The sequence below is a fragment of the Muntiacus reevesi genome, chromosome 3, assembly GCF_963930625.1.
Source record: "Muntiacus reevesi chromosome 3, mMunRee1.1, whole genome shotgun sequence".
Taxonomy (NCBI): Eukaryota; Metazoa; Chordata; class Mammalia; order Artiodactyla; family Cervidae; genus Muntiacus; species Muntiacus reevesi.
In genome coordinates, this window is record NC_089251.1 from 236,737,992 (window position 1) to 236,755,904 (window position 17,913).

At 34.8% G+C, this 17,913-nt stretch overlaps 1 protein-coding gene across 1 annotated transcript in view; it reads right to left on the reverse strand.

Moving 5' to 3' along the window:
- The window catches only part of KCNH7 (potassium voltage-gated channel subfamily H member 7), a 492,333-nt gene that overhangs the window by 126,598 nt on the left and 347,822 nt on the right, over window positions 1-17,913 (reverse strand). The window contains exons 4-5 of the mRNA XM_065927873.1: window positions 11,861-12,289; window positions 6,570-6,590 (exon numbers count right to left, since the gene is read on the reverse strand). Coding sequence (XP_065783945.1) covers window positions 6,570-6,590; window positions 11,861-12,289 — 450 coding nt within the window. The remainder of the gene's footprint in view (window positions 1-6,569; window positions 6,591-11,860; window positions 12,290-17,913) is intronic.

Genomic DNA, 17,913 nt, shown 5'->3' on the forward strand with positions numbered 1-17,913 from the left:
ATCGGGGCATCTGTGGGGGTGTTTTTGTTACAGAGATGGGAGATGTATATTCTCTTTCCTTGAAAAATTGACCTGGATGACTTAGTGGGCATTCATGTAGGTGAAAAGCCTATTTATAATGGTCTGAGCCTTGAACCTGTTTTACATATTTTAATATATTAATACAATGAAACTTCAGAGCTACAACTGCTATGTATAATGAATATTTTTACAGTTTTATTTTTTTATTCAGAACTTTACCAAAAGTTGTTCACCATTTTGGAAAACCTAATCACTGGGAGCTACACTACTTATGTTATTTAAGTCACCAAAACAAAATTTCAGACTTCAGGTTACAGTCTGTGTTTGTAACTGTGACGTGCAGACATGTAAATAAAGATATCTGAGTATTTTTTTAAAACACTGCTGGAATCCAATATTATTAAATTTACAGATAATTATAGGAATCATGCTTAAAATTATTAATTAAATTTCTTCTAAAATATTTTATATTATTGATCTCCTATATATGTAAAATGATGCATGATACAACAAAAAGAATCATATATTAGTTTTTAGGCAAAAAGTAAACCCTTGGAATGATTTAATAACTCCCTAGAGATTTGCCACATTCCAAAAAGTCTTTTCTTTTTGGTAATATCCTTGATTCACAATATTAGATTAGCTTCAGGTATACAACATAGTGATTCAATATTTTTATAAATTATCTTCTATACTTCAAAACAATCACTTTATTCCCCTTTGCTGTACAATGTATTATTGTTTATTTACTTCATACAGAGTAGTCTGTATCTCTTAGTTTCATACCCCTATGTCAGCCCCCGTCCTTCCTTCTCCCTACTGATAACCACTAGTTTGTTTTTGACGTGTGTCTTCTACAAATGCTTTGATTGCCATTTCTTCTTCTAATCCATCTTCTAGTTCTTATTGCTTATGAAGGTGAAGAGTCTGCAAGGTCTTTCTTAAGTATTGGAGGATATATATATGTCCTTATGAGAAGTAGGATGTCTTTCTCCTGTGCAATGCATTATTACTGCACATTATCCCATAGGGAATCATTATTTTGACACTACACTGAAAAGCAAGGGCCAATTCATTTGTGAGGATATTGCACTTTCTCAATTTCTCCCCAGTTGATTTTGGTATTATTTATAATTTAATTTTGATTACTCACTATTTAAAAATTTATATATAAATAAGACCAATTTGTCACTACTTATTCCAATAGTGGTTTTGACTTTGTTATCCCTTCACACTCCAGCTCTATCCTTTTAGCCAGTACTTAAATGGAATGTTTTATCATGCCTTTAATATTCTTAAAACCAAATATTTTTTCATATTTCATATGATATCTTCTAGGGTAGTTATATCTGAACATTAACATATTGATAGAAATATTTTATTATAAGCTGCTTTTCTTTTATTCCTCCTCTATAATTAAGAAATTATGCTGGCCTTTTAGAAATGGGTTATTCATCTCTGAATATCATTTTGGGATAGTCAAGTGAGCATAACAGGAAGTTGAAACAAAAGGACACTAATCTGATAGGGCTAAGAAGCCACTGGCCAATACACATCACACAAAGATTTAGCCTCAGAATATTGCAAGTTCATTGCAATCTGTATTTCATCTTCCCTTACTTTCTAACGGAAAGCATTTCTAAACTGTTAATCTGTTCTTTTTTAATGCTAGGTTTCCTTTTAAATTTATACATTTAAAGACTTCAGCAGAACTTAAAATATATTACTTAAAATAATTCACTCGTGTTTAGATTCAAAATCTATTTCATCTTGTATAACAAAGATCATTATGCTCTTCTCCACTGCTTTTGAAGCAGGTGTTTATATGCAGCAGTCTGTTAGTGTCTGCAATGATTATCAGTGTCAGTTTAGGTTTCTCTGAAATCTGTCTAAATTCTAATGAAAATAACTTCCTACACTTTAATTAAGGAAGGTATTAGTAATATCCTTGTTTTACCAATCGTAAGCCTAAGCACACACAATAGGAGGCCAAAAGGGAATAAGAATCAAGCACCAGAAATTAGAATGCAGGGCTTCCTACCTCCTAGGTCTATATTAAAAGAGGCCTTGGTTAAGAATTTAAAGGTGAAAGGAAGCCTCCCTGAGAGTGATCATAAACAGATGGCATTTAAAATGCTAATGAAAGAAAAGAGAATAACCTGTAAAACAAAGTAAATGAATTTAAAGAAAATAGATGGGCAGAACTAAAGGGAAATAGTAGATGCAATGGGGATTCCAGGGTGGCTCATGGTAAAGAATCTGCCTGCCAATGCGGCAGGCAGATCCAACCCAGGAGATACTGGTTGGATCCCTGGGTCAGGAAGATTCCCTGGAGAAGGAAATGGCAGCCCATTCCAGTATTCTTGCCTGAGAAATCTCATGGAGAGAGGAGCCTGGAGGGTTATAGTACATGGGGTCGCAAAGAGTCAGACACCACTGAGTGACTGAATATGCACACACTAGATTCAATAGAAAATAATAAAGCTCAAAAGTATTTAGGAGGACTTGACAATTTTTAAAGAAACATTTGCAAAATGGATGAACAGGCTAAATTTTCTAATATTCTAGTAGAATATGGAAAACAGGAGACCATGAAGACTAAACTCACCTAGAGCCAGACATCCTGGAGTGTGAAGTCAAGTGGGCCTTAGGAAGGATCACTATGAACAAAGCTAGCTGAGGTGATGGAACTCCAGCTCAGCTATTTCAAATCCTAAAAGATGATGCTGTTAAAATGCTGCACTCAATATGCCAGCAAATTTGAAAAAATCAGCAGTGGCCACAGGACTGGAAAATGTCAGTTTTCATTCCAATCCCAAAGAAGGACAATGCTAAAGAATGTTCAAACTACTGCACAATTGCACTCATTTTGCAAGCTAGCAAGGTAATGTTCAAAATCCTTCAAGCCAGGCTTCAAGAGTACGTGAACCAAGAACTCCAAATGTACAAGCTGGACTTAGAAAAGGCAGAGGAACCTGAAATCAAATTGCCAACATCCATTGGATCATATAAAAAGACTAAGCTAACAGTTGGATCAAGCTCAAATATATGATGTGTCTGATTAAATATAAAATAAGCCAGGTTCCAGCTACAAAGAAGTATCCTGCATTTAAAGATCAAGCTACAGGCTAAAGCAACATCTGGGAAGAATTTTAGATTAAAGGTATTTAAAATTTTTATGATGAGGTTACTTGAACTTATCATGAGTTACAAGATGCTAATGGAGAAGGAAATAACAACTCACTCCAGTGTTCTTGCCTGGAGAATTCCACAGAGGAGCCTGGTGGGCTACGGTCCATGGGGTTGACTGGATTAAACAACCCCACTAAGCAACTAGCACACATATGCACACAAGATACAAAAGGAGAATATATTGTCCTCAAGATGTTGCTGGATTTCTGATAAACTTTTTAAAAAATAATGCTATTAAAAAAAAAAAGATTATTGCTCTTGAGAGCCAAAGGGAACAGAAAAGGAAACCAAAAAGATTAAGGGTGTTTTCAAATCATTTTACAGTATTTCTTACAGCATGAGTTTATTTGGCTAAAGTTTAATAAAACCTAAATTGCTGAAGTGGCTTAACATTAAAGAAAATGCAAATGCAGTGTTTAGTAATTGAATTTTTTAAAAGACCACTGTCAATAAGCATAAGATAACCAGTTTGACATTAAAAATATATGAGAATTAATCACCAAATTATTTGTAATCAATATCCATATTGTTTGTTTCTGTTCATGACATATACTTTACAGAAGAAAACTGTCATGACTGAAAATCAATTTGTAAATTCTTGTAAGATCACAAGCACTTGGTAACAGCCAATGTAGCATATGAGATAAAAGTTATATTAGATCAGTTGATTTCCTTTGTGTATCTGATAGCTTTTGTGACTAGAGGGGAGGTGAAAGGACTCATATGCCAGATTCATAGATGACTTGGAAATTGAACATACCGTTGTCAGTGGAGTACAGAGTTATTTGAGATAATGAAGAGGTAGAAGCTATAGAGAGGTAAAATTTTTAAAATGACTTACTAAGTGGTATAAGTGGGGTTAATTTTTATGGTGACTTGGGAAGTAGAATAAACAGAATAACCACTAGAATTGAGTTTATCTTTCACATATTAGAAAAATTGTTTAAATATATGATGTACACATTCACACATACATAGAAGCAGCACGTGCAATTTATTCGAATTAACTTTTTTACTCTTTGATAATGGGTTATACTTTTGTACACTCTTAAGTCTTATTTCAGAGTCAGAGTGTTAAGGGAATTTATTAAAGGAAAACAAAACTGATCCTAAGAAAAAAGGTAAAATGGCCATTTTAGCAGAAAAGATTTGAGTATCAATTTGCTGTTTTTGCTGTGATGTTACATAAAGAATAGAAGTAACCAGCTAGTATCTCAGTCCACTCAAGACAGATGAAGGGAAAACAATTACATTTCAGCAAGGATTTAAATTAGCTTTTGTATAGGCAGGAATAATAGATTTTCCAAGAAAGTTAAAGAATGGGATCCTCTAGAGATAAAGATGCTTCTACCACCTGTGCAAGAGATTTCACCAATATTCTTGCCTAAGGGGAATAAACTAGATGATCTTGAAGGCCTTCCAAGCACATTTCTAAATATTTAAGTTTGTTAAAGAAATTGTTTTTGGTTAAGTCAATATTGAAAAAAAAATTATGTATTTGCATACAGAGATGTATAGAATTTTTTATTTTTAAAAATTTTCATTTAAATATGGTTTAGTAACAAGGCCCAAAAAATTTTAAAAAGCACACTTAATGCATTGTCCTGTGGCTAATTAGCATATTAATTACTCTGTGAAAATCTCAAAGAGCCAGGCACTTAAATATTTTTAAATAGTTTTCAAAATCAGAGCCTGAACAAATAATAAAGACACTGGAGGGCACATTTACATTAAATTTTTTATTAAATTGCTCATGTTTTACCTTTAAACTTTATAAATATTAATATGTGAAAACTTTCTAGAGTTAGAGTTTCTTAATCCCAAATTCTGACTTTTATGATTTGTTTTTACTCAAAGACTATTGCTATTAAAAAATGGAGGACTGAAGGAGTGGGTTGGAGATTAAATGGCTTAATCTATAAGGAAAAAAAATGAATTAATGTAGCTTGAATGACATGAAAACTATGTGAACTATTAGTCTGAAGATTAGTGAGCTCAATTTCCTGTTTACTGAGGAAAATTATATTTGTTTCTCACTGTGTTTAAAGATCACTGGAAAATTAGTGTCTAATAATTTATTGCTAATTGTTAAATACTAAAGCCAGTCATGTTTCACACAGGCCAGTTGTCATGAGCTGTCTGTATTCTGTTTTTTGAGGTTATGTTCTGAATTATATCAACTCAAATCACTACCCACAGCTGACACTAATTTGCTCCCTTTTAGAAATCTCAGTGGAAAGGCCAAGGATAAAATAATCATGTATATGAAATTCCATCCTGTAATTGGAGGTCACCTGCACAGACCCTTTTTGAAATACTTAGAAAATGAAGTTAGGATAGAGAGAAGCTGTAATGATTTCTCTTATTTTCAAATTACCTGGGATGCTGATGAGAAAACATCTTTAGTTTCTAGTGCTCCTAATTCAGAATCATCACCAGCTCTGAATTAGTTAGGGAAGCATTTGAGAAATCAATATACAAAACTTCACAGTGATCAGAGTAGAGTGACATACGGAAGAGGCCAAAACAGTGATCTCTAAATAACGATGGTCACTGATGGACACATGTCCATGCAACACACATGCACAAATGAGTACTGTCACCATATGGACGCCCACAGCAGCATGCAGAGCGCACGTTACAGGACTAAGTTCCAAAAGTTTTCAATTGGATGAGAATAATATGATTTTTATATTTTGTGGTTTTTGCATCTAGTACAATAAAGTAGAAAAACTCAAGTGAATTTTCTATTTTTAGTCAGATCCAGGTTTATTCAGAGGTATTGCCCAGTTAAACCTACATTAGCTTCAGGTCATGCTAGTGATTTCAGACTTATATAGGACACAATTAAAAATGATTGAAATGCTATATAGAAAAATAGGAAATGACTATCATGCATATACAGTTTACTACTACAGTAAGCTTAAAACCATACCCCCTGCCATCCAGGAACGTGAAACTAGTTTTAAGGAAACAAAAGAGGAACAAATGAAGTGATGCTGTCATGTAGCACTTTATTTTATTTAATCTGGTACTCAAAAAAGATTTTTTTGGCTGAAATATATTTAGCTTAATATTTGCTTCTTTCCAAATTATTCAAATGTTTAGGAAGTCTTCATTGTCAACCTAGGCTTATACTCCTTGCAGGAAAAAGGAGTTCTTAATCATTTTGGTGACACAGTTGAGAAAGTAACAACATCTCCACCAAAATCAAGCCATGATGTCTCCACCAGGCACCTGGACTCACTAAGGGCAGCATGATCTTGCATTGAACAGGGCATAGAGCAGGCAAGTTAACATGCCGAGTAAGGGGGTAATTTAAGCATCAGATGATGGAACTTGAGTTCATACGTTACCTTTAACATTGCGACCATTGTCTGTTTTGAGCACGTAAGGAAAAAAAGAGAGAAATATGAAAACTAAAATTATGTTATATGCACTGAATAACCTCTGTAACAACAATCACAGAAAATAGGATGCAATGATTGAAAATGTATCTTTGAAATTAATATCCTGTATTCTTCAACCAAGCAAGATGCATATGCTAAAAATAGTATCTGCCATCATAAGCATCTGTGTTCAAATATGTGAAACATTAATCTCACTTAATTTCAATGGATCCCAAGATCCAGATATTATAATTATGACTATTTGGAGAAAGCCATATCTATATGCCTAGAGTTGGGTAAAAACTTTCAATACATCAGAAGTCAATTTTAGTGTAGCTTCAGCCACCACTTACAAAGAACTACACAGCATTTTGTATGTTAAGTAATGTTTTTCATTATAAACTAAACTAGTGTGTTAATAAAAAGTGGTTCTAAGACAATGGTTTAATAAACCAACTTGAATTATTAATCACAATTTTATGAACAATCCATGTCACAAATGCTCTTCAATGTATATTTTGAAAATATGAAGCAGCAGTCTCAGAGCCATTCTTAGGCAAAAATAATTATAAGAAATCAGTGAAAGATTTGACTGTTTAAATGTAATGTGAGATTTAAAAATTTATGCTGTCCACAATACACTCAATGTACTACCTAGAATTTTTAGGAAATTTGTTTATATTATAATGGGTTTGTTTTCAAATTTCAAAATGGAGTGTTTTCAGATTTATTTTGAGATTAGTAATCTGACATTGTTACATATTGCTGCTAACAAAATATTCATTACTAGTTTTGAAACAAACAAGTTTAATATTAATGACATCATGTTAAAAACTTTCAAATATAACCAAGATTTGAAAGATATGTTGTCAACACATGTGCTAGTGCTATTCATATTTAAAATCTTGGGATATATCATAATTGCTTCAAATTCAACAACTGAAGCAATTTCAATAGTGTGGTATACTGAATTGCTGTCATAGACATTATCTCACACAGAGATGCACAAATAAAATAGTGACCTTATATGTCAATGCTCTGCCCTCTTTGAGGGACTATAAGCAGCAAATAGGGCTAATGGAAGAGACTTTGAGTACAAGGAATTAATTATCTCCATCAGAAGCTGGGCTCAACAATCATTAGGAAAGTAATAACTGCTTGTGAGCAAGTAGTTAAACATTATAACTCTATTCATCAACCTGGAAATCACATGTAAAGAACTGTAAGTTCCAAAGACAACTGCCCCAAAGTGATATTATATAGCTAATGCTGCACTGACATTCTGCGACAAAGCATGTGGTCTTTGCACTGGTGCTAGCTAAGATTTTCTTGTATAGATCTGCTAGCTAAGATCTCCATGACAGTATAAGTGCAGAAATTAGAATAAGCCTTTAGAGTCTTGTAGCAGTTTGACAGAATAATTTTACATCTGTCCAATTTAATAATACAAGAATTGGGGCTTATATTTTTATGTCTATTTTTTAAAATTTCATTTTCCATATAGCACATTATTACTGTATTTATAAATATATTGGTATGTGGTAGATAGGAAAACAAAAACAAAAACTTCTGGTCCTTCACCACAAATGGTTTGATAATTATGGTTCTAAGGTATTTGGTAATGTAGATTAGGTGAAAAGATAATGTAAAATAATATGCACTGATATATTTGCAAATTATTCCAAGTTCTATAAAATAACCTATATAGGAGGGAATTTTCTTCTTGAGTGAAGAGGCAACAATTGAAACCATTAAATAATTATATAGAGTCATAAAATTGTAATCAGTTTAAAAGCTTTCCATCTTCCCTATCTGTGCCTCAGTTTCTAAAGCATATTAAATTATATAGCTTTAGGAACTGTAGTTTCTTCTATACTATATAGAGATTTTGTATCTAAAATTGCTCTAGTGGTGAAGTACAAAATACCTTCTGAATTATCAATTGGTAGTCAGAAGCTGACTTTAGCATCTGTAAAAAAAATGATACAGATTTTGAAAATAATATAGCTTGGGTGGGAGAAGAAAACTGAGGATGATCTCAATTGTCCATCCTTGTCCATAAATAAAACCTGTACTGAGAAACCCAAAATACTAACACATCCTTTTCCCATAATTGCATCAGTAACTGTGTGCTAAATGGAGACTACATAAAATTGAAAACAATAACGTTAAATCATGAAATCTGATCTAACTTAGTACCACTGTCAAAACACAGGTTAAGTCTGTACCATGCACTGAATAAGCATCATTTAATATTGTTTCTGAATGTTATTGCACTGTAACTCGGGTTCTAGGCAATAAGGCCAGTTTCTGAAAAGTCAGTATGTTTGCTAAAGAAGACTACACTAAGTGGACTGACTGACTAAAATATATGCTGGCCATTTGAATTACTATATTGGATTTACTGTTCCGCTATAGGATCCAGCACTTAAAGACTAAATTTCAGAAGTTTGTTTTAGTCAGGAGATAGTGAGCATGATGTGACTAGATGGTACAGAGTTTTAGACAATGATCTGGTTTGAAAATTGTTCTTGACTTTATTTTTCTTTTTCCTTTTGACTTTCTTTGGACTAGAGAATAAAATAGATGTGTTAATTGCTCTTGTACCATATCAAATACATCTTACAGAAAACTGTTCTTTTTATTTCTGTGATACTGATTTATCTCTCTTTGAATTTTTTCTTGTTAATTCATTTTCTTTCACCTCTTCTGTCTTCTCTACTTCACTGCACTCTTTAAATAGAGATCTCTCACATGATTCAATCCTATGATTTTTGTTTAAATTGCAGAGTACTAATGAATAGATAACTCACTATTGCCTGATGTGTATGGTTCTGTAACAAAATTCATGAGCATGATGCTCTTAAAGTCACATCAATGCTTATTGAGTTCTTGCCACAAAACCAAAGCCATGGAGTCAACCATGCTAGAATTTCAGCACTAGAGAAGCTCTCGACAACATCATTATTTGTGTGTGTATCTAATAGCATTGAAAGACATAAAATGTGGAATGAATGTAGAATAATAAGAAATAATAATAAGAAATGCTATCATATATGTAAACACTGTTTTACACACTTAGGTATGGAATCATTTAATTCTGGTTTGGAAAGGAGAAACGGGTCCTTATGGCTATGAGCGGTAGTGTGAGAAGGGACAAAGTGGGCATGAGTATTCCCAGCAGAACAAAGCAATGAAGGAAGAAAATGCATGAGATATTTTTGGGAAAAGGTGATTATTTTTGTGCATGTTTAGAATTGAGTATATAGAAGGGGAGGAAATCTTGTAGGGGCTAGAAATGAAGCTTGAAAAAACTATGGTCTGCTGGATAAGTGTCCAGTACCCTACACTAAGGAGCCCCATGATCAGATTTATGTTTTAAAAAGAAAATCAGCAGTACCGCGGATGATGACAGGCACTCACAGGAATAAAGACCACAGAGAGGACAGTGGGCCTCTCCAGAACCCAAATCTGTAGAAAGTGAGACTAATGCATCCATGCAGTGGGAACTGTGGAGCCCTACACCAAGGTCACAGGTGTGGAGCCCTGTACCAAAGTCAGAGGTTAAAAATCTCTGGAACTAACCAAGCCCTATAGCAACTGTTGCCATGAGTCTCTGGATCAAAACCAGCCAGTTCCCTGACTCCAAATTAGGTAAAGTACCCACCCTATTATTTGCCTTATATCATCCTGGCCAATCACCTAATGCCACCATTCCAGTAGAAATGTCTTGAAACTATAAAAATTGGCTGCCCAGCTGTGAAAGGGTTTGACTTTCCCTTGAGCCAGCCCACTGTTCTAACAGTGTCTCCCACTCTAATAAACTTTATTCTCTTCTAATTTTGCCTCGTGTCTGGAAATTTTTTCCAACATATGCACAGACCATGACAGATACCCTGAATTTTGGACCTCCCTGGAGAAGTTTCAGTGATTCAACATTTCCTTGCAGCAAGGTTTCGTGAAGCATACTTTAAAGAAGAACAACACTGAATGGATGGATTGTGGGTTCTGGAGACCAGTCCTGGGTTTGAAAGTGCTTCCCTGGTGGCTCAGATGGTGAAGAATGCGCCTGCAGTGCAGGAGAACTGGGTTCAATCCTTGGGTCGAGAAGATCTCCTAGAGAAGGGAATGGCTACCCACTCCAATGTTCTTGCCTGAAGAATTCCATGGACAGAAGAGCCGGACAGGCTACAGTCCACGGGGCTGCAAAGAGTCAGGCACAATTGACCGACTAACACTTTCTGGCACTTCATAAATTTGATAACCTAGGACCAGATATTTGTGTAACATATCTAAATGTTGTGTGCTAAGTCACTTCAGTTGTGTTCAATTCTTTGCAACCCCTTGGACTGTAGCCCACCAGGCTCCTCTGTCCATGAGATTCTCCAAGTAAGAATACTGGAGTGAATTGTCATGCCCTCCTCCAGGGAAGCTTCCTGAAGTCCTGATGCAGGGATTGAGTACTAATCTGTTTTGTCTCCTGCATTGGCTGGCAGATTCTTGAGACACCAGGGATGCCTCTAAGTCTTAGTTTCCTCATCTATTAAATCCTGGACTTAATAATAGATTCTAATTCATAAAGTTATTATAAGAATTAAATGAGTTAATGTTAATGAGTATGCCTCATTACTCATGAGTATGCCTCATGAGTAAATACTCAACAAATGTTATCATTATCATGTTAAAGATGAGCTGCTTTTGTTGTTCTAAAGAGGGTAGAGAGAAATAATGAATTTTGACTTTGCATTTCATATTGTTTTTGGTTGAGCCCCTTCCCCTTTCCTATCTCTTCCCTTCCCCCAGTTAGTGTATAGCTTTCTTATCACTCAGTATATCATATTTCATACACCTTTTCCTTTTGGAAAGAGTTGGTCAGTAAAATAGTCCTACGATAACGCACCACAATTTTTGACCAGTTCTTGACTATTTACTAAATGCAGCACAATGCATTATGTTTGAGATGATAGTGTTATCACCCAAACAGATCTTATGTTAAGCATTAGTTATTTAACACTCCATAAAGTAAGCAGATAATAGTTATCATTCTACGTCGATAAAGAAGCCAGAAAAAAAAATAGTCAGTAGGATTCAAAGAGGAAATCAGTAACAATTCTGTAGAATTGATATTTTTAGTAGGTTCTACTCACATTTCTTCTTCACAAGTATAAGGATTAGTGTTGAAATAAAACACAATACAGAAATTATTTTTCTTTACCCCTTAATATCAGTTTCCATATTAAAAAAAATTACTAACATACCTTCACTGGCATGTCGGTCTCTAAATATGTTCTTGGGATGGACATTGAATCCTTCTATATCATGAACCGAGGAAGCCCTCCGGATACTACAAATGCTTTCCTTTGATCTGGAATGAGTCAGCTGGGAACTTGACTGCAGCATGTCAGGGTAGAGTCGGTCCCATTGCCTTTTGGGAGAGGAATGGTCAAGAGGTCCGGAGATATTCACCAAGGGGGAACATTTGCTGGGCTGTATCAAGGCTTTTGTATCATCTGCTTCTGAGGGGCTGCAGCTTTCTTTTGTAGGAGACTTTAAGTGCTTCATGGCTACGGAATCATCACTGTGTTTAGATGACTCAATCACTACCACGTCAGGATCTTCTTGTGGTAAGGACTGCTTTCTGTAAGTGAGAACTCTCAGACCAGGGAATTTGAACCCAAAGAGTTTCCCTACAAATGGAGATAGGAAAGAGCATTATTACACGACAAAGGATATATTCCTTCAAACAAACAAACAAACATTGTTGACACATATTTAACTACCATGTAAAAGGTTATTAACAAATACTTAAGTTATTTACAGTTGGAATGTGGTTTATGGTCGAAAATGTCTCTGGGACTGATATGAATTATCATATAAGTTGTAAGAAAAGAGTGAAATGATTTTACCATGTTTTTGATGGTTAGATATACTCCAGTGATACAAAAGCATTATTTGGATGATTTTTTTGTTTTAAAAAATTACAAAGTATATTCACTATACATCCATTTGCTTAAAGGGAAACCGAGCATTGGAGTACAGTTTAGAAGGAAAAAGAAGGGATGGGATACTATATGTAAAAGGGCCAGACACAGGAAAGATTATAGTGCATGTGTGTGGGAGATCTATGGAAGGGAGGATGCTATGGTATTGGAAGTGTAGGAAAGGGAATGAGGTTGGAATAAGGAGTTGGCCTGACATATTCTAAAAGATTTATATTGGATGACATTGTTAGTCTAGTGTTGATGTGAAAAGTGGGGTCAACTGCATATGAAACAGTCCTCATTCTGCTTGGAATTCCTGAAGAACGTTTGGTTTTAGGGTGGCTTGTAAGCATAAGAATTTCTTTGTCCTGATTAGTTTTTGTTCCAATAGCTAAGAATATGGCATTGAATGTTATATGTATCTCAGAATGGTTGATGCTTAGAAGGACAACTAAACATAAACATCAAAATATAGATATTAAAAATTTAAAAATTAGCTAATAAACACATAAATTTACTGGTAGTAAAATATGCAAATTAAAACAAGACAGTATCTTCCATGCTTAAACTTGTAGTAAATGAAAACAAGAAACATAACATCTAGTGCTGGCAAAGAATGCTGACAAGCACTCTGATGCTTTGCTAGTGGAACAGCAAACTGGTACAAATTCTTTGGAAAATCATCTTACAACGTCTATGAAAGTGAAAAAAATACAATCTTCATATACACTTTTAATTTGACTCAGAAATCCCTTTTATAGGATACTACAAATGCACCAAACAAGATGCAATCATATTATCCATTAGAAGAACAGTGGAATAAATTATGGCATTTTTATACTTTGGAATCTTATGATGTTCTTTAAAAACAAGAATATGTATATGCTTTGATTAGATGGTTACTCAAATATAGTTTTACATGAAAAGGGAAGGTTCAGTTTAATGTGTTTATGGTGACATTATTTCATTAAAAATAATAAAACTTTGCATTTGCCCATAGAAGTCATATGGCAGTAGAAAAAGATGTGGAAAAACACAATCCACAGTTTTAATGCTGATTGGGTCAATGGGTTTGGAAGTGTGGGAAATTATTGCATTTTTCTTTATATATTTCTAATGTTTGTTTCACTGAGCATGCATTCTTGTATAAGTTAAAATATTAAAAAGGTAAAGCTTATACTCCTAGACAAAATAAAAGGATAAGAGAAAACATCCAAACAATACTGTGTAAATCAAAGATTTTCTAAGTATTGTCTACAAGAAAATGCAGATTCTGTTTTCTGTTGTCAGTCCAGTAGGCTAAGTCCACATCATTCCATGGCTTTACAATCACATGCTGGGTTTCGAGTCAGTCAATTGGATTATCTGGGCTATGGTATTTTCTATCTCCTTATATTCTTATTTTTTCTTCTTTCTATCTTTTGGCCATGCCATGTGGCATGTGGATTCTTGGTTCCCCAGCTAGGAATCAAACTCATGCCCCCTGCAGTGGAAGCTCAGAGTCTTAAACACTCAACACCAGAGAAATCCCTCCTTAAGTTATTTAAGTGTCATGGGCACCATTATCTCTAATATATTTACCATGAACTTTACCTTTACTTTATTGAACTAACTATCTCTAATATATTTACCATGAACTTTACCTTTACTTTACTTTATTGAGAATAATTTTAAAACATGGAAGAACACTCAAAACTTATGAGCTTTTCTGCATTATATTTAAGTATAGTCGTCCAGTGGATGGTCTTATCTATGCATATATTTTCAATTCCATCTTTAACTCAAATACTTGTAAATCTATAACTCAAGCCTAGACTTATTCTCTTACCTCCAAAGCTGTGTTTTTAATAGCCTCATCAGCATCTTCACTTAGAAGACATCTTCAAGACACCTAAAAATCCTGTAACAAATCTGATCTCATGATCAGACATCAGCATCTTCAAGACACCTAAAAATCCTGTAACAAATCTGATCTCATGATCTATCCTCCAAGTCTAACCCTTACTTTTTGAGTGAATGGCATCACAGTCCATCTAGTTGTATAAGCCTGAGATAAGTGCTACTCTAGTAGTTACTTTTCTGTCTTACTCCATCCTCCATATCCAATTAATCTGCTGTGTTCATTTTATCTCTTGAATATCTTTTTAACATTTTTATTTCTCTTTATCTCCACCGCTCTCACTCTGTGGAGATAATCACAGTTCACCTGATTTCTTGCAATAAGATACATATCATTTTCCATATTTGCATAATATTGTCTATCCTTTAAAAATTGTTTAAAAAAACAAAAACAACTTTTGACCACATAGACTGTTGCATAACCTTTTACTGCTCCCAGTAAGTTCTTGCTTTGGGTATGAAGATAATACTAACTCTACAATCTGAAGCTTAATTTTTCCTCCTTCCTTTCTAGGATCCAGCCATATGAACTTTATAATTCTTCCAGAGGTCTGTGCTTCTTTTAGATTCAGGGCTTCCTTGTGCTTGATAATTTTCACTCTTCCTACTTAGTACATCCTTTAGGATTTTCTTTTTATGGAAATCTGTAGCACTTCTTTCTTCTTAAAAAATATTTTATACTGGAGTATGCATGTGTGTGTGCTAAGTCACTTCAGCTGTGTCTGGACTCTGTGTGACCCTGTGGACTGTAGCCTGCCAGGCTCCTCTGTCCATGGGATTCTCCAGGCAAGAATACTGGAGTGGTTGCCATGTCCTCCTCTGGGGGATCTTCCCAACCCAGGGATCAAATCCTTGTCTCTTATGTCTCCTGCATTGGCAGGCAGGTTCTTCGATTAATAATGTTGTGTTAGTGTCAGGTGTGGAGAAGGCAATGGCACCCCACTCCAGTACTTTTGCCTGGAAAATCCCATGGACAGAGGAGTCTGGGAGGCTGCAGTCCAAGGGGTCACGAAGAGTCGGACATGACTGAGTGACTTCACTTTCACTTTTTACTTTCACACATTGGAGAATGAAATGGCAACCCACTCCAGTGTTTTTGCCTAGAGGATCCCAGGGAGGAGGAGCCTGGTGGGCTGCCGTCTATGGGGTCGCACAGAGTCGGACACAACTGAAGCGACTTAGCAGCAGCAGCAGCAATTTCAGGTGTAGAGCTGAGTGATTCAGTTATACATAATCTATAAAAACATCCTTCAGATTTTAGCTCCAAAGTCATTTCCCATGGGAAGCTCTTCTTTCTTCCAGAACTATTAGTATCACCTTTGTAATTTTCACAACAGCTCATAGTTGTACACTTACTGATTTTCTGATTAACACTTCTCTCCCCTAGTGGACTGTAGGCAGGGCCTCTGTCTACTTTGCTTACCAAATCCCAGTTCCAACAGAATGCTTGAGTATGGTAAATGAATTTTTACTAGCAGATCCTAAACTGATAATGTGAAAAATAAGATAGTCAATTGCTCTGACCAACTTATTTAGACCATCTTTGCCTCCTAATAGACTTCCCAGGTGGTGCTAGTGGTAAAGAATCTGCCTGCCAATGCAGGAGACATGAGAAGTAGGTTCAGTCTCTGAGTTGGGGAGATCCCCTGGAGGAGGGCATGGCAGTCCACTTCAGTATTCTTGGCTGGAGAATCCCATGGACAGAAGAGCCTGGCAGGATATGGTCCATAGCACTGAAAAGAGTCGGACACAACTCAAGCAACTTAGCATAAACACACAGCCTCCTGGAACTTTATTTACTCATATTTGCCAAAATATCTGAGTAGAATCTAATAGCTGATAAAAATGGTGAAGTTTATATCATGCCCTATATGCCTAATACAACACATGCTCTTAATTGTCACCTTTTCCCCAGAGGTTATTAATTGCTATCATTCTGATTCTAGAGCATACACAGAAGTGTTTTCAAACTCCTTATCATCTAGGGATTTTATGTAAAATACCGATTAAAGAAAATTTTAGAATTAAGCAGGCTAAATTCTTACTGTTAGGTTTTGTGTGCTAGTAGTTAACAGTGGCAAATATAATTGAAATAAAATTTATCTTTCTGATAAAAGACAGGACACAGTGCACAAATTCCAGGTACATTCGGAATTAAGCTCTGGATTAATTAGTAGGTGACAGTAACTACTGTGTGCATATATGATTAAATAACAGTACATCACAGTATCTATTTTGCAAGCATTCTTATATAATTCTACTAACAACATTTATATGCTCAAGTAAATTGCCAAGTTAAAAATCAGTGAACTGCATCAAAGTCATTTGATTAGTTTTTAATGCACTTGGAATTGACTTATAAAGCAGTTTACAAATCAATTCTGCAAGCTTATTACAATGCACTGAGGTCAATGCCTACTTTTATTCATTTTTCATCCATTACATTACCCTCCACATTTAAAAACAATTCCCTGCCTTTCTTAAATTAATGACTGCACAAGGCATTTAGATTGCTCCTACAGTTTAGTCATATCCAAGGTGGTACAGATGGTCTTTTCTGCATCACTAGGTTAATATGACCACGTTATATTGCATTACAGATTTAGTTGTCTAACCTCAGTTCATCCGGAAAGAATAAACATTGAGAATTTTGGTCAATGCTAGCACTTTCAGGCATCAAATATAAAACATAGATAAGTATAATCTTATGATTCTTAACACTAAAAAACAGCCTTGTAAGTTGCTTTCATATTTCAATATATTTGCTTTCTAACTTGAATAACTAAAAGAGATACTATTTAGCTTACTATCTACTAAAATGTTCATTAAGTCTGAAATAATAACAATAGAATTGGGGGGGCACGATACATCTTTTAACACATCCCCCAAAACAGTTATATGTATTGATAAACTACTAACATGAACATAATTCTGTTTAAAGGCATCATTTTTCTCTTGAAAGGGATAGTTCTACTATACATGAACTTATAATTAATTATCATGACAATGTCTTTCTCAGGACATGTACCTTCTATGAAACTGCTGAATATAAATTTGTAAGCTGCATCTTCATACACCCTGCATTACACTTAACTAAAAGCTGTTTACATCTCAACAAAGAAGATACAGATATTCCCAGTGTCCTTCTGTTTTAAAACCTATAATTATGACTTCAATCTATATATGAAAAAATGTTAAATACTTGGTCCAGGGTCAAATAGGAAATCAGGGTGGTAAAATCAAAATAAAACAGCAGCTTCCTTGATTTAATTCCAGTTTTACCCAAGATTTCATGTTTTCTTGATCTATAAATATTCACACAAGCATCTTTGAAGAATAATAAATCTCTCCTCTAAATAAATGTAGATAAATGCATACACACATTTTTTTATAATCTCAAAGGTTGAGTAACAAAATTTCCTCCATCTGAA